The following is an 18,504-nucleotide window of genomic DNA, read 5'->3' on the forward strand; positions in this document are numbered from 1 at the left end:
GGATCTGTAGTTTTTAGAGAGCCATCTGTCTATCTTATAGCAATATTACTAAACCCAACCATTCAAAGAAAGCACAAGACATGACCCAACAAATCATGAGAGAGACTTAAAAATTGAGTTTTTTTTTTTTTAAATACATTTGGGGTTCTTTTTATTTACTTTCTGGTTTCTGAGCCTTTGGAGAGTCGCTTTTTCTCTGCAACTACAGGAGCTAGAATTTTTTTTTTAAAGTGAAAACTGAGATTCTTGCATAACTCCACGAGCAGGGGCTTTAAGAAAAACACCAAATATTGGAAGACTCACAATAAAATCAAAAGAGTGGGTTATGCTAGTATAGAGCACCCTACTTCCCTCCCCAGGCATTTTTGTTTAGTCTTGAATTAAAAATCTGCTTCCCAAACAGTTCGTTGAATGAATGAATTGAACTATTTTGCCTGGAGTCTGGAGATTATTTATATTCCCTGAAAACCCATACAAAAAAAAGTAAAATTGAGGAGAAACTATAGCAAGTAAAGGACCAGGCTGCAGGGTAGCAAAGTGAAATGCACAAAGTCTAAACATATGGGTCCTAATCCAGAAAACATGTAGGGCTTGTCTACTCTGGAAAGTTATGTCAGTATAATGACACCAGTATAATTGTACTTATACAGACATAACTGCCTGGGTGGACACTTTCTTCCATAATAAAAGTGGATATTTTCAGTTCATTTTAAACCTCTTTCCAAGCAACGAAACCGAACTAGAAAAGGTTCTCCTAACCTATAAATGTCCGTGTGTGTGTGTCTCTATATGTTTACACTGCTATAACTATAGCAGTTTAAATTCACAATGTAATTTATACGGGTAAAATTTACCTGTGTAGATAAGCCCGCACTCAAGGACTTAACTATACTTGCACTAGTAGTAGCTTTATTGATTTCAATCTGGCTACTCAGATACATAAATAACTCATGTAGGATTGGTTCTCCCCCCCCCCCTTTTTTTTTTTTTAACTTTAAAGCAGTTACAAAAAAAGTTAACATAGTATATTCTTACTTATTTGGGATCAGGTTAATATTCAAAGAACCTGGCTAAAGATTCTGGCTGGGGAGCCCTCCTCTGCTGAGTATGTTAAAAGGGGTGACCAAATTTCTAAATAAGGCTCTTAATGTTAATGGGGCTAATGTAAATACCAGGAGTTATCCAAATGGTTCCCTCTGCAGGATCAGGCCCTAAAATTCATTCAATGTTAATAATCTCAGGTAGAGGTTCTTTAACACGCTCTTAGTGTGGATTACATCAGTGGTCTCCAAAGGGGGGTGCACAGCAGGAGGTATGCTTTTTTGGCTTAATCAGTTCAGGCGGGAGTCCGAGCCGTGTGGCAGGGGGTGCGTGCTCAAAATTTTTTTTTACTGATAGGGGTGCACGATCAAAAAAGTTTGGAGACCACTGGATTATATCCTAACAGAGAGAAGGCCTCCGAGACATCTCCACTCCCATTAGTCACAGTTACACAAGATCTTGCAATTACATCAATTGCATACATGGAAATGTAACATTAGGAAACGTATCTGTATTTTTAATGGTCTCTTTATGTGATTTAGCTGGAGAAAGTGAGGAGGAGAGCTAATATAGCAAGCCTTCTACAGACCACAGTTTGGTGCCTACTGATCTAAAATTGTACTAACCAAGAAAGGATTTTTAATAGGTTGTTTCACAGCTTTGTTTAAAAAAGTGACCCCTGGAATTCTCATGAAGTAACAATTTTGGGGGGGATTGTGTCCCCTATGGGCTTGGGGGGTTGGGCCCCTGTCTGTGTGTCTCATTACACTAGGTTTTGGGGGGCATCCCCAGGGTGGTGTCATGACGCTAGTTTTGGGGGGTGACCCCAGGGGTCATGATGCCCAGTTTTGGGGGGCATGTCCCCTGTGGGCCCCGTAGTGTCACTGGCCCCGGTTTGGGGAGGGGGTCGTTATACCCAAGGAGGCTCATTACAGCCCACGAAGCGGACCACAACTCCCACAAAGCCCTGGGTCAGCTAAAGGACCCACGTGACTCGGTCCGACGCCTGCACCAATCCATTGCCGCCGGGCCTCCCCGGCGCCCAATCAGGCGGAGGTTGGGGCGGGCCCTGCCGTTGCTAGGCTTAGATCAAACCCGGAAGTAGTTGCTGGCCGGTCCAGGGCAACCCCCAGGCGTCCATGGAAGCGGAGGGTGGGGAGCCCAGGCTGGGGGCCGCCTCCCCCCGCTGGCGCTGCCCGTAGGGACCGGGGGGTGGCCCAGGCTGGGGAGGTGCGGGGGCCCCGCGGAAGGTAAGGCCGCCCTGTCATGGGCGTCTCCTGTAGGGGGCGCGGGTGTGCAAGGGGGAATGGGGCGGGGGGCGAGTGTGCAAGGGGTGGGTAAGTGTGCAAGGGGAGTGGCGGTGTGTAAGTGTGCAAGGGGTGGGTAAGTAAGAGATGGATAAGTGTGAGAGGTGAGTAAGTGTGCAAGGGGGAGTGGCGGTGGGGGTGAGTGTAGGCGTTGAATGTGCAAGTGGAGGGGGAAAGCTGGTGCAGGACTCGGTGTGAGTGGGTGTGCACAAGCTGTGCCGTGGGGAATGGGGAGTGCCATGGGGGGTAAGAGTTGGGAGAGTTCCTGCTGAGAGCATGTGGGGGTGCCAGGGGAGTGTGCATACGGAAAGGATGTGAGGGAGCAGGTCTGTGTGCTGCGGGCGTGAAGTCCGTCCCTCATTCTGCTTTTGGCAAGGAGATCATGAAAATCCGTTTCTATGCCAGCACTCTGCCTTGTTGTTTTTAATTTCCTCATATGTGGTGGTTAATGAAGGCATTAGCCACTAATACCAAGCTGGGAACAGCATACCCATTTCATGAGTGTGGTAGGTAGCTCATGGCTTCACAATATAAGTTTATGTGGTGATATATACTGTACACACAAGCACTTTGGTACATGTACAAATTGGGATTTAATTAACTGGAATAAGTCAGCATAGACCGGTTTCAGAATAGCAGCCGTGTTAGTCTGTATCCGCAAAAAGAACAGGAGTACTTGTGGCACCTTAGAGACTAACAAATTTATTTGAGCATAAGCTTTCTTGGGCTACAGCCCACTTCTTGCATCTGATGAAGTGGGCTGTAGCCCACAAAAGCTTATGCTCAAATAAATTTGTTACTCTAAGGTGCCACAAGTACTCCTGTTCTTTCTTCTGCTGCTAAAGACTGTGTGTGAGTGAGATGACTATAAACACTAGTAAAGAAATAAGAATGGAAGCACCTTAAGCTTAAATTGTCCATATTCAGATGTTTTAGGTCACGTATGTTCAGGAGAGAATGTGGAGTAGGATTTGTGGTGCTACTTTGATCCTGTGGTCTTGAAAATACTGCAGTCTGGGACCTAGTAGGATTAATTGCTGGTTACGTGGCTCATTTTACATAAGAGAGTTAAAAATACAGAGCTGTCTGAGGTCATTGGAAAGGGAAAAGACAAGGAGAGCTCAATGATGGCAGCAGTGTGGTGCTAGTACTTAGAGCTGTCATTGTTAGCGTGTTGACAACATTGCCTGGTACGCTGCCTGCTCTTGATAGTGATGATTGACTGGTACAAAGGCACACAGGAAGTGAAAGACCCACTGAACATCACCGAGAAAAAGTGGATGGCGGTTTTCCGGGGCACTAATGGTTCTTTTGTCCGGCCTTTATGTGGGGTAAAACTATTAAATAATCATCACAAATAAGTGACCGTTCATGTTTAATATTGGGGATAGTCTTCTAATAACTTTATAATTGGGACACGTTATCATCGTCATGGCAAATCCAAAGGGACATAGTCTCCTTGCAGATCAAGTGCCACCTGGATCGATCTCTCCCTAGATCCTTATGGTGGTCTGGCTGGATATTCAGTTTATATCTATCTTTGGCAATCTTACCACACCACTGAAGCTTTTGGTAACCATGGTAATTGCTGGCTGTGTAGCAGCATTACTTGGTTCACATGCTTCATAATACATTGGTCTTCCATTCTAGTAATGTCTGTACCAAGAAAGCCACTGAAACCGAACCAGTGCTGATGGAGGCAGTTGCTGGGTTCAACTTCTCATATCCTCATTTCTGATGCTGTCTTGCCACTTAATGTGGAGCAGCTCACAAAGACCATGAGAATTAAAAACCTCAGTCTGATGTTCTTCAGCACCCACATCTCTCTGCCGTACAACAGAGCTGGTATCACCATGGTTCTATGGATCTGTAGCTTTGTGGCATGTTTGATGCCACAAGGTCCCCACAGAGGCTGCTGAAGGGCCTGCAACATGACAGCAGTTGCTGCTATACCAATGTCCACATCTTTTGAGCACCCTCCAGCACCGTCTGTGCTGCTTCACAAGGATATGACGGTTGCCACCTGCTTGATGTCCCATCTAGACAGATTAATACTAAACGGATTGTAATTTGGAACTGGAGGTCGCTTGATGGTGATGGCCAGGGATTAACCAGACCAATGCGCACTGCTTCTTGCCCAGCCAGATCAGCGATTCACCAATCTGAGCCAACAAGGCAGTGTCATTGGCATGTCTGAAATCTCGAAATAGAAGGGTGTTTAGCTCACTGTCACCGACAGCTGGCTCCTCAAGCTTATCCATAAACGAATTGGTGCTGATATTGAATAACGATAGCGACAGAACACAGCCTACCCGAACTCCTGTGGAAATAGGAAACCAGGTTGTGTATCTGCCACTGACTTGAACACAGCTTTCTGTTCCTTTTATAGCGCTCTTCTATCATTGACATTATCTTCCCAGGGATTCCAAGTCATCTCATCAGATCCTGCAAACTTGCTCAATGCACTGAATTAAAGGCCTGATGGAAGTCCATAAAAAGTGCTGCACGCAGCTTATTAAATTCATCCATCTTCTCAAAAAGCAGTCTCAAGGTGAATGACCAGGTCTGAAGCCACACTGAGTATCCTGGCCTTTGCCATGAAGTGCATTGTTGACTAAAGACATTAATATGGAAGCGAAGACTCTCCCTGGGATTGACAAAAGTGTAATACCTCTGAGTTGCTACATATGGCCTTATCACCCTTTTTGAACAGAGTAAAAATAATGCCGCCTTCCAATTGATGGCAGTTATGTTAGTGCTCCAGAGGGTCTGGAAGAGTCTATGCAGCCTTGGTATAACAATACTCTCACCTGTCTTCAGTGATGATAGTGGTGATGTTACAAACTCCTGGTGCCTTCCCAGGCTTCAGCTTACAGACTGGAATCCGGATCTCTTCTTGGCTAAAAGAAGGTGGCTCTACCGGAACTTCTTGGCCCTCTTCAGGCAGTGTATAATTGAGGAACATCATTATGTGGTCTTGCAGACTCTGGCTGATGCTGCTATCCCGGTTCTTTACTGTACCACCCTCCACTGCAGACACTGCACAGTTGCATAGAGACTGCAGAGATTGTGCCTGGTGGCAGCCAGTCCAAAACTGGCTGCCTGAGTTGACCACCAGGATTCCTGATCTTTCTTACACAATGACTGGATGCTGTTCCAAAGTTTAACCCGTTCAGCCTCTGCTTTTGCTCATGACCAATGTACCTTTTTTCTTAGCTCCAGCTGCAGTGAGCATCTCCTCACTGATCAGTGCTTGATGTTTGAAGGGCTGTGGCCACAGCCCTGAGCTGGCAGTCATCATCCTTGGTGACTTGAAACTACTCCATTCCTTCAGTCTGTAATGTTTCAACAGCCTTGAGCAGCCCAGAACAAAAAGCCATCTGATACCTCAATTCTAAGAATAGCTTTTGGTTGAATTGGACTAATTTCAGCCCCATTAACTGGCTGTTGTAGAAGTTGGAGGTGCACATTTATCAGCAGAAGCTGATGGTCATGTCAAGTTTAGCGCCATCGTGAACTCGTACATCCATGACCAATGACTACCAATGATTTTTAACAAAGACATGATCAATAACAATTCTAGAGAAACCATCTGGCCTATACCAGGGCTGCTTGCAATTCTTTGTGTGTCGGAGGAGCGAGTCAGCAATCACCATATCATTGGCAGCTGCCCTGTCGATGTAGCTGAGTCCTGGTCTGTCGAACCCACTGCACTTCCCGCTCAGGGCCCCTGTGACCCTAGGAGTGCCTCAGTGCCTACTGGCAAACTCCAGTCAGACCTGACAAAGGCACTACACCTAACACATAGTTGTCATGGCATTTATCTATAAAGAATGTCATATAAGGTATCTAATGAAAACGTATAGTGTACTGGCCATTAATATCCTTGTGCAGTGTAAGAACACTACAGGAGGAATTATGGATACTTACCGATATTCTGCTTTAAGTCTGTAACCAAACAAAGAGGAAAAACAGGTTTTCTTCCAGACAGGAGAGGATGTAGTTATCTCCCTGTCTCTAATGTTAATTAATCAGGATTAGCTAAAAACAATGGGGATTACATTCACATATTGAGGCAACAAAAAAAGCAAATGAACGTAAGGACAACATCGACAGCTTGGCACCTACACCTCAAAGAGCAACCAGCGGGGCAAGGAACGTTGTTTCGGGATACGCTTCACAGGATGCATTTCAAAGGTGTCCTGGCCTATAAGAAGAGGGGGAAAAAGACCCGAGGTTTATCGATTTACTGAGGAAACCCTTTGTAGTGCTTAGGGGAATCATGAAAGTCTGGATCCTGGTATGTCTGAATTCCAGCAAGCACTACAGGAGAAGTTTTAGATGAGAGCCTGTTTTAGAAAAGATTAAATTGCTAGAGTTAAGTTCTAGTCTTGCAGAAACTTTTTGTTTTAACCAGATCTTTCTATTATCTTTGCTTAGTATCATCACTTGAATTTCTGTTCTTTAGTAATAAACTTATTCTTGGTTTTACTATATGTTCTCCTCAGTGTCGTAATACGAAAGTGAGGATCCTCAGTTCACCTAGCGGGCTGGTGTGCACACTGTCTCTTTGGAGACAGAGGATTTGGTAATTTCTGTGGGTGTCCAGTGGCGGCTGGATGCGGAAGAGGCACATTCTTCCAGGGAGTTTCTGGGACTATGGTTCGTCAAGTGTTACCTGCAAGGCAAATTCAAAGCTGGCAGAGCTTTGGAGGAGATTGTTTGGCTGGCTAACAGACTGGGCTGACAGGGAGCTGTCACCCAGTTTAGCTCCAGCAAGTCTCTCTCTTGGTAAGAGGGTAATGAGGTCACCTATAGTTCTGGGCTCCCCAAGAAAGCGTCACAGCCCCACATGCATATCTGCTAATTAATCTGTAATGAGTGAAATTCATTTATATCTAGCTAAGGACATTGGTTGTGTTTTCACTACTAGGTGCAGTCAGTGTGTCCCCTTATGAATGGACATGGCAGGACCCGCTATACGCATTGGGGATCAGCTCATCCTAGAAGAAGATTATGATGAAACATACATACCTAGTGAGCAAGGTAACTGGCACCTGCCTTCCTCGGAGCAGAAAAATTGGGCTCTCAAATATTGCAGGAGAATGGAAAAGCAGGCAGAATGAGTGATGTTCAGTGTGTTGGAGAGTTGAAAAGGTAGCTCCTGTGTTAGTGGCACTCCATCCTGCTGTCGGTAGTGCATCAGTAACAGCCAGTCTCTCAAAGAAATTCTGATCTGCCAGCAAATTCAAGCCGGAGGGGTTGCAAGGCAGATTTAGAGGCTGACGTTTGTCCAGTCAGACTGGCCAGTGCCCTCACTGAGAAGCGGTGCCGAGTTGACTCTTGGTTCCATTCCCTTGCAGCCGTTGGGACTGTCACAGAGGAAACCAGCCACCTGGGGCTGAGCAAGAGAGCCGAGCTCCTTTAGGAAAACGAGGGAGGAGATGGTGTCGGCTAGTGGCTAGAGCGGGACGCTGGGATTCAGGGTTCTTGGGACCTGATTGTCCTCTTCCTTACACTGGTTTTCACTGGACTTCCAGACAGTTAATTCCGACGTACGGCGGTGAGATAGTAGAATAAGGCTCCTGGTTTCCATTCCCATGGATATACCTCAGTTTGTGGCTGCCTCTGTCTCCCACCCCTGCAGAGTTCAGCCTTGCCTCGCCCATTGTAAGATGCTCCCTGGCACATAGGCTGCACAGAGCTATAGAAAACATCCCAATTCTAGTGGCTTCAATGAGGGGGTTTCCCAGCACCCCTGGGTTGTACTGAGCACAGGTTTGCACAGGAACACACAGCCTTGCTTGTCTGCCGCACTGTCTTCTACTGACTTTTGTTTCCTCTACTTCTGTTCTACTACAGAAATTCAGGAGTTTGCCAGGGAGATAGGGATTGACCCTGAGAATGAGCTGGAGTTGATGTGGCTGGCCAGAGAAGGCATTGTGGCTCCTTTACCTCCAGAGTGGAAACCATGGTGAGAAATTTAAATCAGCACTATTTCAGTAGATTGCCAATCTCTCCTTGCTAATCCCTCTCTGGGTGCTTGTCAAATAAGTAGGGGAAAGTAGCCTAGTGGTTGGAGCAGGGGACTGGGTATTAGGGCTCCTGGGTTTTATTCCTATCTCTGTAACAGAACCAGTTTGTGATCCTGGGTAAGTCACTTCCCCTCCATGCCTGTTACATGCCCCTGTAAAATGGGGATAATACAATACTGTACTTCACTGGGGTGTGGTGATCCTTAAAGAATGGTGGCAATGCTGCCCTTGCCCTAGGGAGAGGGAAGAAGTAGTTTGGGAAATGAGCGTGATGGAAGCAGGACTGTGCTGTGGGGCAGCTGCTCCCCCATCCTGTGTATTTGGGGCTTTTCTGGGGCAGCATGCTCCACTTCTGCTATGCACCAAAGGGAGCCTATGGCCAGCGTTTGTAAAGCTCTATATATTCCTGAGATGACAGGTTCTGTGGCCACACACAGCAGCATTGCTGCCAGCTGAGTGTGCTGATTCGCAGGCACAGAGCTGATGCCCTGACTCTCTCCTGTCTGTGTTCTGTTTTCCCCACATCAGTCAAGATATCACTGGCGACATCTATTACTTTAACTTTTCTAATGGCCAATCCACATGGGACCACCCTTGTGATGAACATTACAGAGAACTTGTGATCCAGGAGCGGGAGAAGCTTTCGGCTCATGGCAGCATTAAAAAGAAAGACAAGAAGAAGAAAAAAGACAAGAAGGAGAAGAAAGACAAGAAGGAGAGAGAGCCAATGAAACATGCTGCGGTGAGTACACCTGAGATGCTTGTTAGGGAGAGCCAGCCTGAGCGTAAGTGACCAGCTGCGAGTTGGTGATGGCTGCTACTTATTGTGGTATTGGAGGCTAGGCAGAATGAATGACAGGCATGAAGTGGCTGTGGGGGGGCTGTGCAGAGGAGCAGATGGAGGCAGGCGTGGCATCATTTTCAATTGTTCTTTAACTTCATTTTTTAACAACTGGGCCAAATCCCTTCGTAACCTGAGGCCAGAGGAGAAATTGGCTTGTTCAGGGAAGCAGCTACTGCCAGTTTCACCCTCAAGGTCACTAAACTCAGCACTTGGTTTTCTGTGATGCTCCCAATGACTTTATGGTCTGAGGGGCCGTGAGGTGGAAGGAAGACAGGGCTCAGTGGATGCTCCCTCCCTCCAGTCTTCCTCTGGGACTGTGGAGTTGCTATGGTGCCAGAGGGGCCCTGTGGTGGCATGAGTAGTTCAGAGCCCCCTTCCTAAATCAAGTCAAGGCTACTGCAGGGCCCAAAGTGTCTCTTGTTTTGTTTGTGCTGGCCAAGGTTTTCTAGCACATAGTTCTTCCCAATTGACTGGGCCAAGGTATCAAGATGCTCCGGTGACTTTGAGTTAGACTCGGTCAGTGGCACACCCAGAATGTCTCTAGGATACTCCTGTTTCCTAATGCTTTGCCATACCCACGTTTGATCACAGGCCCTTGCAGAACATGGGCTCAGAGCCCTGAACTCAGGCCATGCCTCTTACTTCCTGCCTTTCCAGGATGGAGTGATTGCTGTGCTTAGATGGTGGGTGGGTGGGTTGTAGAATTTTTGGAGCAGTTTTTCTCATTGGAAGGAACAACCAATGTTATTTATGAAGTAACTGTGCACCTGTTGCTATGGTATCTAGGCACCAGGCACAGCCTTAAAAGCAATAGATTCATCTGTTTTGCTGTTGGTTGGCAACAAGAGTAGTCATCCCAACGGCAAACCATTCCTCCCTTTTCAAATAGAGAGAACTTTCCCAGTTCAACCAGTAATTGGGTAAATGTCAGGCTGATAAGATGTGCCTTGCACCAGACCTTGAAAGCCAACAAACTCTTGGGGGTAGAATCTTCCAGGCAGGGACCTCCATGGAAAAGGCCCAAGCCTTCAATTTGAGGGACTTCAGATAGTGTTTCTTATTTCAAATGCTCCAAGTACATCCTGTTCCATTTCGTGCTGTAGATGAGTGTATGTATCGGATGTTGTGTATTTTAGTTATCTGCTAATATTTATTTACTTAGGAAATGCAGCCAGAGCCAGGGATGCTTCCTTCAACATCCTTTTATCGAATGTCCTCTCCCATCCTGTCCTCTGAGTGTGCAAGTCCTGATCTAGATCAGGTTAGCCAGATTAGAAACGAGGGCTTTCTTAAGAAAGGTAAAGGAAAGACCTCTGAGAGACCACCAGAGACAAGTGACTCAAACAGACAGTTTGCAGGGACTTCCCCAAATAAACTGCAGCCACTTCTCACAGCAAAGTCCAGCAGAACTCACCAGATCTTAGCTGATGTGGCGAAAATTTTAGGAAGAACACCATCTTTTAGCAAATCGGATGTAGACAACCAGCAGGGCCAAGACAAGTCCCCAAAAATTGGAGGCCAGCCTTGTCTTGGTTTTTCTGACTCAGAGTCTGAAGGTTTAGATGTTGTTAGGACAAAGTCCATTTCTTATGTGTCAAAGAAATCGTGTTCACAAGACATTGAGAATGGGAGAAGTGTCCTTGATTCCCCCGAGGTTCTGGAGGACACAGGTATGCTCTTTGTTGAGGAAAAGCTGTCTGACAACCGAAAGAAGGAGGAAATGCCAGGAGAGAGTGTCTGTCAGCCTGATGACGGCTTATCAGTCAGAGAAAGATCAACCGGGCCTGGTGGTGATAAAGAAAGAGGCCCAGGTTTATCACAAGCCGATGAAAATGAAGCTTTCTTGACCCCCAGTGCCCCTGACCATATTTTTTACAGCAGGAAATGTGAAATGATTCTCTTTGATGCCAGTCCCACAGAAGACCTGAGTTTGATGGAGGAGGTTGATGTTCACTGTCCCCAACGAGAGCTGAGGGCACACAGCAGAGCAGTTGAGAGCAGAAGGAAGAGAAAACTTCAGGATCAGGCATTGAGTCAAGCCACCAAACTTTGCAAGAGCAGTGAGGCTGTCGGCAAGTGTGAGAGAGAGAGCTCAAAGCAGGCAGAGTTTGTTGAATCTGAAGGAGCAGGCCTACAAGCAACCCCGAAAAAAGACATATTCGACAGCCACCCGGCAGTTCCTGAAGTGACTGCAGATACATTACCCTACACCAGACGGGTAGAAGTTTATGCTCAAGCAGGAGCTGATATTTCTGCGTCAGAGCCTGTTTCTCTCTCTGCTGTACAGCACAAAGACAAGGAGAAGGCAAACAGTTTGGGGCCTGAACCTGACAGCAGTGTTACAAGCAATTCAGCTGATCATTTTGCATCACAGATTTTGGGAGAGGTTGATAACTTCTCCTGGGATCTCCAGAGCTCTCGTGAGTCTGACAGACAGACAGACCTGCTTGCTGCTGCTGCTGCTGCTGCTGCTGCTAAAAGGCCTCTACCCACTCACCCTTTCACAGGAACTCTCCAAACTCCACCACAAAGCTCAGCCAATGGGAAGTCGCAGGGTGACTGTAACTCTGAGGATGAGAAGTTCTGTCAGTATGTGCAGGAAAATGATCAAGTACCTAGTCAGGAACATCGTTGTGTCAGTTTTAACATGAAACTGAGTAGCTCACGTGGTGCCCCTGAGAAGAACAATGAGGGCAGACAAGAAGAAACAGGAGAAGGAGAGCAAAGGACAGAGCCAGTTCCTAGAGGGCTAGAGGCAGGTTTGTTCACACAGGGTTTACAGGTTTCTCCTGGTTGGCTTTATCAGACAGCTGAGTGCCAGGAAAGCAGCAGGCTGTGTCGACAGGTGGAAGGAGAGTTGACCCAGAGCGGAAAAGTGACTGAGGATTACAGCAAACTGGAGCTTTGTGAAGGAGCAGGCAGTAATGAGGTAGGCAGCTTAGACTTAAAAATCCCTCTGTAACAGGTCTGCTGTACCATTATAAATGAATCCGAGGAGTTGAGAGTGGGCATTTTCTCTCTGCTGAGCTAAGTTTCAGGAGAAAGGGAAATTATCTTCCTGGTGGTAGTCACATGAGCTGATGTGGCAGGTATATTTGGGGGTTTATTAAAGCTTTGAGGTGCAGGATGAAAAATACCCTCCTGCTGACCTTCCTGGCATGGTAAGCACCTCATAACTTATATCCTGGATGAATTCTACAATAATACAATATTATTTCTGTCTTCTGAACTATCGAACAGGTCACACAGAGCAGTCCATGGGTTGGGATTATTACATTTAATTACAAAGTCATCTCTAGGAACATCTCCCTTATTTGTTTTCCACTTACTTTGAGGCTTCAGCTGAGATCAGGGTTCATTGTGCTAGCCACTGTCCAAACACAGAGCCAGACCCTGCCCTGAAGAGTGAGCAGTCTAAATAGATAAGATAGACCAATGGTGGGAGAAAGAAAGTGTCTTCATTTTACGGACAGGAAGCTGAGGCACCAAGAGTGATTCGGCAAAGGTTATGTAGGGGGTATGAGCGAGCCAGGAATTAAGTTCAGTGCCTTAACCACAGGGCCACCCTTTCTGTTAAATTCAGAAAAACAAAGGTTGCATGAACTTGTTTTCTCATGGAAGTTGAGCGTTAGCACAGTGCCCCTACCCCCCGCCCCCCAGGCCTTTTGCAGGTAGGTGCTGCAGAAACTTCTTTGAGCAGACCTCAGTCCTGACCTGAACACCACTGCTGTTGTCTTATGACACATCTTGATAAACTCAAACCAGGTAAATTCATGGGAGAGGAGCAAAGGTGGGATAGACTGGTGCCATCTCTGAAAGCAGTCTTCTCCCTCTTTCCCCTTCGCCCCCGCTCTTGGGAAACCAAAAGACTCCAAAGTACCCATTAAAAGTGATGCCTCCCTGCAAAGCTGACCGTGAACCCCGGGGACATGGGAGTACGCAGCAGATGCAAGCAATGCTCTCTGACTGTGTTTTGCTTTGAATATCACGGGACAAACTCTCCGCCCTTCATATCTTGATAAAACAATTCAATCCAAAGTATTCTTGTTTCTTTTTAGAGCTCCCACCTCTCCATTATTAGGACAATTATCCTGGGCTACAATTGCCTTGTTAATTAAACAAAAATCCAGGTAGTATTTAATGTTGGATGACAAGCGCTCAAGCTGTTTTGCTCTGGCCTGCAGCTGCATGTGCTTGAAGCTTGCTCTTCCTCCCCAAGAGGCAGCACAGTTGAGCATCCCCCACTGCTATAAGATACACTAGTTTTGGGCCATGGTGCTTTCCTCCACGGCATACAGCGGGAGGTGCCTCGTCGGTGTGAAGTGTGTCCTGGGCTGGCTTGTTCTTTGTTTCATAAGTAATTGCTTCAGTTTAATAAGGACTTGCCAAATCGTGTGTTCTGAAGAAATAAAATAAAAGGTCATTGTGTGTAATGTTAATGAAGTGCTTTGCTCCCGTATTGCTGGTATCCAGCTGTGACTCCACTGAATTGCTAGCTTCGATTTCCAATTACCAGCATGTGGTAGCACCCCCTTAGCTGATAATAACTATGACTATAAATATCAGATAAACTGCAGATTATCCTGAAAGTTTTAATTAGCTGAATGGAAGTGAGTTTTTCTTGCTGAAGGACAACTAACACCCCCAGCTTCACACACACAGTTAATAGCCATCGGTAGAAAATCACTAGTTAAGCCGAGAATGTGTAATTTTCACTATAACCATTGATTTGGCAACGACTTGGTGGAGGAGAGAGCAGTGTGCGTTTATCTTCCTTCCCCGTCCCCCAGTGCGCTAGTGAATTAACTGTGTTTTCAGTCTGTAATTTTGTATAAACACCGTGTACAGGAGACTGATCTCCTGACGCACACGTGCTCTGCCGACACCCACGTGCTCTGCTGAAGAAATGCTACAGAGTGGTGCTGGGAAACCATAGGCGTATTTGTAGCATGCATTAGTTTCAAGTTTACCTTGGGCAGAGTATTGCAAGGTATGTCTTGCTGGATAAAAAATTCCACTGTGTAAAATAGAGCTTTGAGATGCTCTGTGGTGGTAACTCAGGTCCTTGGTGGGGGGCCTGTTTGTGTCACTGCTATATGAGAGGATTATTTTCGAGCTAGCCTAGAGTTTCTCAGCCCACCTTTACAAGTGCAATTAAACTTCGGCTCTTCTGATCAGGTCAGTTGAGTTTGGCATTTTCTCCAGCTTGTCCTGTTTGATTTCAGCCCTTTATGGGACTTACATTTGTTTAGAGATTCATAGATTCCAAGGCCAGAAGGGACCACTGTGATCATCTAGTCTGACCTCCTGCATGGCACAGGCCACAGGACTTCCCCGAGTTAATTCCTGTTCGAGCTAGCGCAGACCTTTTAGAAAATCATCTAGTTTTGCTTTAAAAATTCTCAATGACAGAAAATCCACCACAGCTTTTGTAAGCTGTTCCAGTGGTAATTACCCTCACTGTTAAAACTGTGTATCTGATTTCCAGTCTGAATTTGTCTAGCTTCAACTTCCAGCCCTTGGATCTTGTTCTACGTTTGCTGCTAGGCTGAAGAGTGCATTATCAAATATTTGTTCCTCTCGCAGGTACTTACAGACTGTATCACCCTTTAACCTTCTTTTTATTAAGCTAAATAGATCAAGCTCCTTGAATTTCTCATTCTAAAATGTTTTCCTGTCCTTTAATAGTTTCCGTGGCTCTTCTCTGACCCCTCTAACTGGGATGTAGGAATTATTCTCAGGGTTTTTGCTGTGCTGTAGATGGGAGACACCTCAGTAGAAATTATTAAGAGCCCCTTGGTGAAGTTCTGCAGCAGAATTGCCTGCCACAATTTTACTTGTCACCCACAGTTGTTGCTGTAGTCCCACCTGCTTATTGCAGCTTCTGTAGGGCAGGAGACTCCTTGCCATCCCAGTGAGACTGTCATGCCTTATTCTGCTTAGAATAACAACAAGAAAATGATGAGAACCCCGCCCCCCCCCAGCCTCCCATGGGTAATTGGAGGGTGAAGCTGCACAGTTAGCCCGGGTCCTACACAATCAGTTAGTTGGGCTGCCGAGCTGTTATCACTTCACATGGGCATCCCTACTCCCCCTCTTCCTGGCCAACAGCTCGAAACTCAACAGTGAGGCAATGCTGTCATGGGAGGAACCAGCGCAGGGAAGGGTTGTTTCAAGTAACAGCCAGAGTATATTAACCCTTTTCGTTCGTTCTTATTTGAAAAGTCAAGTATTGACATCTGGACAATAATTCATAATAAATGTCACTTCTTTTTCTTTGCTGAGGAAACTGAATTTGTCAGCCATGGTTTCTACTTCAGTTATTCAGTGTTGTGCAAAGCAGCAGAGGGGTACAAGAGCGGAAATGCTGTCTGGCCTGATTTTATTAGAATAGTACAGAGGTTCTGACCACCTTCCTAGGCATTCATATAATGTTCTTTGTGAATGTGCATCTATTACATTTGTGTATGCCAATATGGGTGTATTATATTTTATCTTTTCCCTGATGTTTTGGTGTTTCTGTGAATTTTGTGAATCAGACAAACTCCTGGATGTTGTAAACTAAATAACTCTGTGTTCATATGGGTCATTGGATGGGCTATATGCACGAGTGAATCCACCTCTTATTTCTCACACATTTGAGTGTTGGGGTCTCGTTAGCAGCTTTTGAGCAGAGGTGGTTTAAGTGGTAGCAGGAAATGTTCAGATAGGAGTGGCTCGTTATTTTTGTAACTACTTGCCGACTGTAAATGGTGCCTGCTCTCCTTCTCTTGATCCATCTCAGTTGTGGTCAGATACTTACCTTGTTCTTGCATGTCCTAGTCTCCAGGTTCCCTGCTAGCACCTGTCCAAGTTCCCCCGGGGAGTCTTGCTCCTTTACGTGGTGTCGTGGATGGTCCAGCCGGTGCCCTCCGTGGCTCGCTAAGCACCAGTGTGGAGATCTCCGGGGTACCCAGTCCGCTGCTCAGAGAAGGAACTCTGGTAACTCTCCCTCTTCACTGAAAGTTCAGTGTGGGATGTGTTTGTTGCAATGCGCCATGTTTTCAGGAACCTCCCTAGACACATGCGTCCGACGAAGTGGGTATTCACCCTTGAAAGCTCATGCTCCAATACATCTGTTAATCTCTAAGGTGCCACAGGACTCTGTGTTGCTTTTTACAGATCCAGACTAACCCGGCTCCCCCTCTGATACTAGACAGGTGTTTCAAAGGCAGTATCCCTGTCCCTCGTACATGGTTTTTACCCTGTCTTTGTCTGTGAAGCCATGCTTAGAAAAGTGAAGTACGTTTCCTGTCTCTACATTTCCCCCCCCCCCTCTCCCGCGCCCTCCGTGTTGGTGTGGAACCTAGTCCAAAGTGGCAGTGATCCTGGGCCTGATGCTCTCCAGCCCCTGCGCTCAGAATGACAATGCTGGAGCGTAAGCGTCGCTCCTCTCTTCCCCACCTTCTAGCTGTGGACGCTCTATATCGGTGCCCATCATTCTAGTATTTGAGCCCCCGTGTGTTAATTCCGCCAGGGAGGACGGAGCACTCGTTCACTGCGATACTAGGACAGCACAGGTGCCGTCACACTAGTGGCTGAGCAGCTGTTCCCATCTGAGGCTGAAATGAGCTGTTGGGCCTCAGCTGTGAGGGGAAACGTTCACTTTGTAAAATGGCCACTGGCCCCTCATTGGTCACCACAGAGAGGGGAAAGACTAAATAGAGACTGAACTTCCTTTTGTTTCCCGAGAAGAGGTCCCTCCAGCAGAAAGCTGAGGCACAGGGCTCGTTTACAAGCCGTTACTGTGTGGTGGACCAGGGTGTGACTCTACAGTGTGCCAGCTTGCTGTAGTGTGGACACTGCTACAGCGCACACAAATCCCGGGGGGCCACTTTCAGTGCACTGTAGCAATGTCCATCAGGGACGTTACTGAGTGGCAAGCTGGTAGGCTGTAGATGCACATGCTGGCTTGTGTCTCAATAACTTGCCATGTAAAGAAGCCCACATTGGTGGGGGTGAGAAGCTTTCGTTGCCATCGGTTGTATACCTGTTTGATGGGTATAGAGATCTTGTATCCCCAGAGCTATCAATCTTACACCTTCTACCAGCATCAAATTCATCTTAAAAAAGAAAAGAGGGAGGGGGAAGTCTGTTGCAAATCCAGCTTGATGAATTTGTATTTTCTTGAGTGGGGAGATTTTGCATATGTGTTTCTTTACAGTGAGAGCACCTTTGATATAATGGAAACTTTTGCCTAAAGCAGAGCTCACCACCTTGGTAGTCAAGATATATTTGCAATGACTCTCTGCAAAATAACCGTGTTTTAGACAGTCAAGTTAGCCTGCATAGTCCTTGACGTTCTGGGTGTTATGCTGACTGTGTGCTACTAAGCTGGTGAGAGAGTCCCTCTACTAGGGATGGAATTGGGCTGCCATGCTTTGATATGCCTGAGTGGATGCCTGTGTCCTCTTTCCTGTTTGGCTTGGTCTCGTCTAACAACCCTCATCCCCCTTTTTTTGACTTTGCAGCCTCCACAGACCCTTAAATCCACCGACTGCACTAAGAGCTTGCTGGGATCCATGCATGAGGAAAAAGTCTCCTTAAATCTCCTACCCCTAGATGAAGGGGAACATGAAGAGGAAGAGAGTGAGAATCAGGTAGGAAGAGAGCTGAGAAACCTGTTAGATTCCTATGAGTGCCGTGTGTTGTTTTTGTGGGCAGTGCGTAGATCCCCTAAGGGAATCTGGGGAATAAACCCTGATAGTCCTTGCCTCAGGAGGGTTTTCAGCCCAGAATGTCCTGTGGTTCAAATGCTTCTGGGTTTAACTTAGGCTAAGTTTCTTGTCTTTTCCCCAAGGTATCTAACCCTGTTCTCGCTCTGATTTGATCTGTTAGGTTTTTGAAGAGGGTGAGTGCTACTGTCTGTAGGGGTCTTGGCCATGGATGTGTCAGCTAGGGAAGTATCAGAGGGGTAGCTGTGTTAGTCTGGATCTGTAAAAAGCAATAGAGGGTCCTGTGGCATCTTTAAGACGAACAGAAGTATTGGAGCATAAGCTTTCGTGGGTGAATGCCCACTTCATCAGACGAAAGCCCCCAAAAAGCCCCACGAAAGCTTATGCTCCAATACTTCTGTTAGTCTTAAAGGTGCCACAGGACTCAGCTAGGGAAGTTTCCCTTCCAAGTGCATAGCTGTGCCCTCTTCTACTCCTAGATTTATAGAGGGTTTCAGTGTTTATTATGGACACGTTCACAATCTCTGTGGGCCAGATCCTGCCCCTTTGACCTCATTGGCAGC

General features: G+C 46.5%; 1 protein-coding gene across 1 annotated transcript in view; it reads left to right on the plus strand.

The window, feature by feature from the left end:
- The first annotated feature begins 7,306 nt into the window (after positions 1-7,306).
- CEP164 (centrosomal protein 164) overlaps positions 7,307-18,504 on the plus strand; it is a 66,171-nt gene continuing 54,973 nt past the window's right edge. The window contains exons 1-6 of the mRNA XM_065417178.1: positions 7,307-7,394; positions 8,211-8,322; positions 8,912-9,125; positions 10,390-12,156; positions 16,050-16,208; positions 17,738-17,866. Of these exons, the coding sequence (XP_065273250.1) occupies positions 7,307-7,394; positions 8,211-8,322; positions 8,912-9,125; positions 10,390-12,156; positions 16,050-16,208; positions 17,738-17,866 (2,469 nt within the window). The remainder of the gene's footprint in view (positions 7,395-8,210; positions 8,323-8,911; positions 9,126-10,389; positions 12,157-16,049; positions 16,209-17,737; positions 17,867-18,504) is intronic.

The sequence above is a fragment of the Emys orbicularis genome, chromosome 15 (assembly GCF_028017835.1).
Source record: "Emys orbicularis isolate rEmyOrb1 chromosome 15, rEmyOrb1.hap1, whole genome shotgun sequence".
NCBI lineage: Eukaryota > Metazoa > Chordata > Testudines > Emydidae > Emys > Emys orbicularis.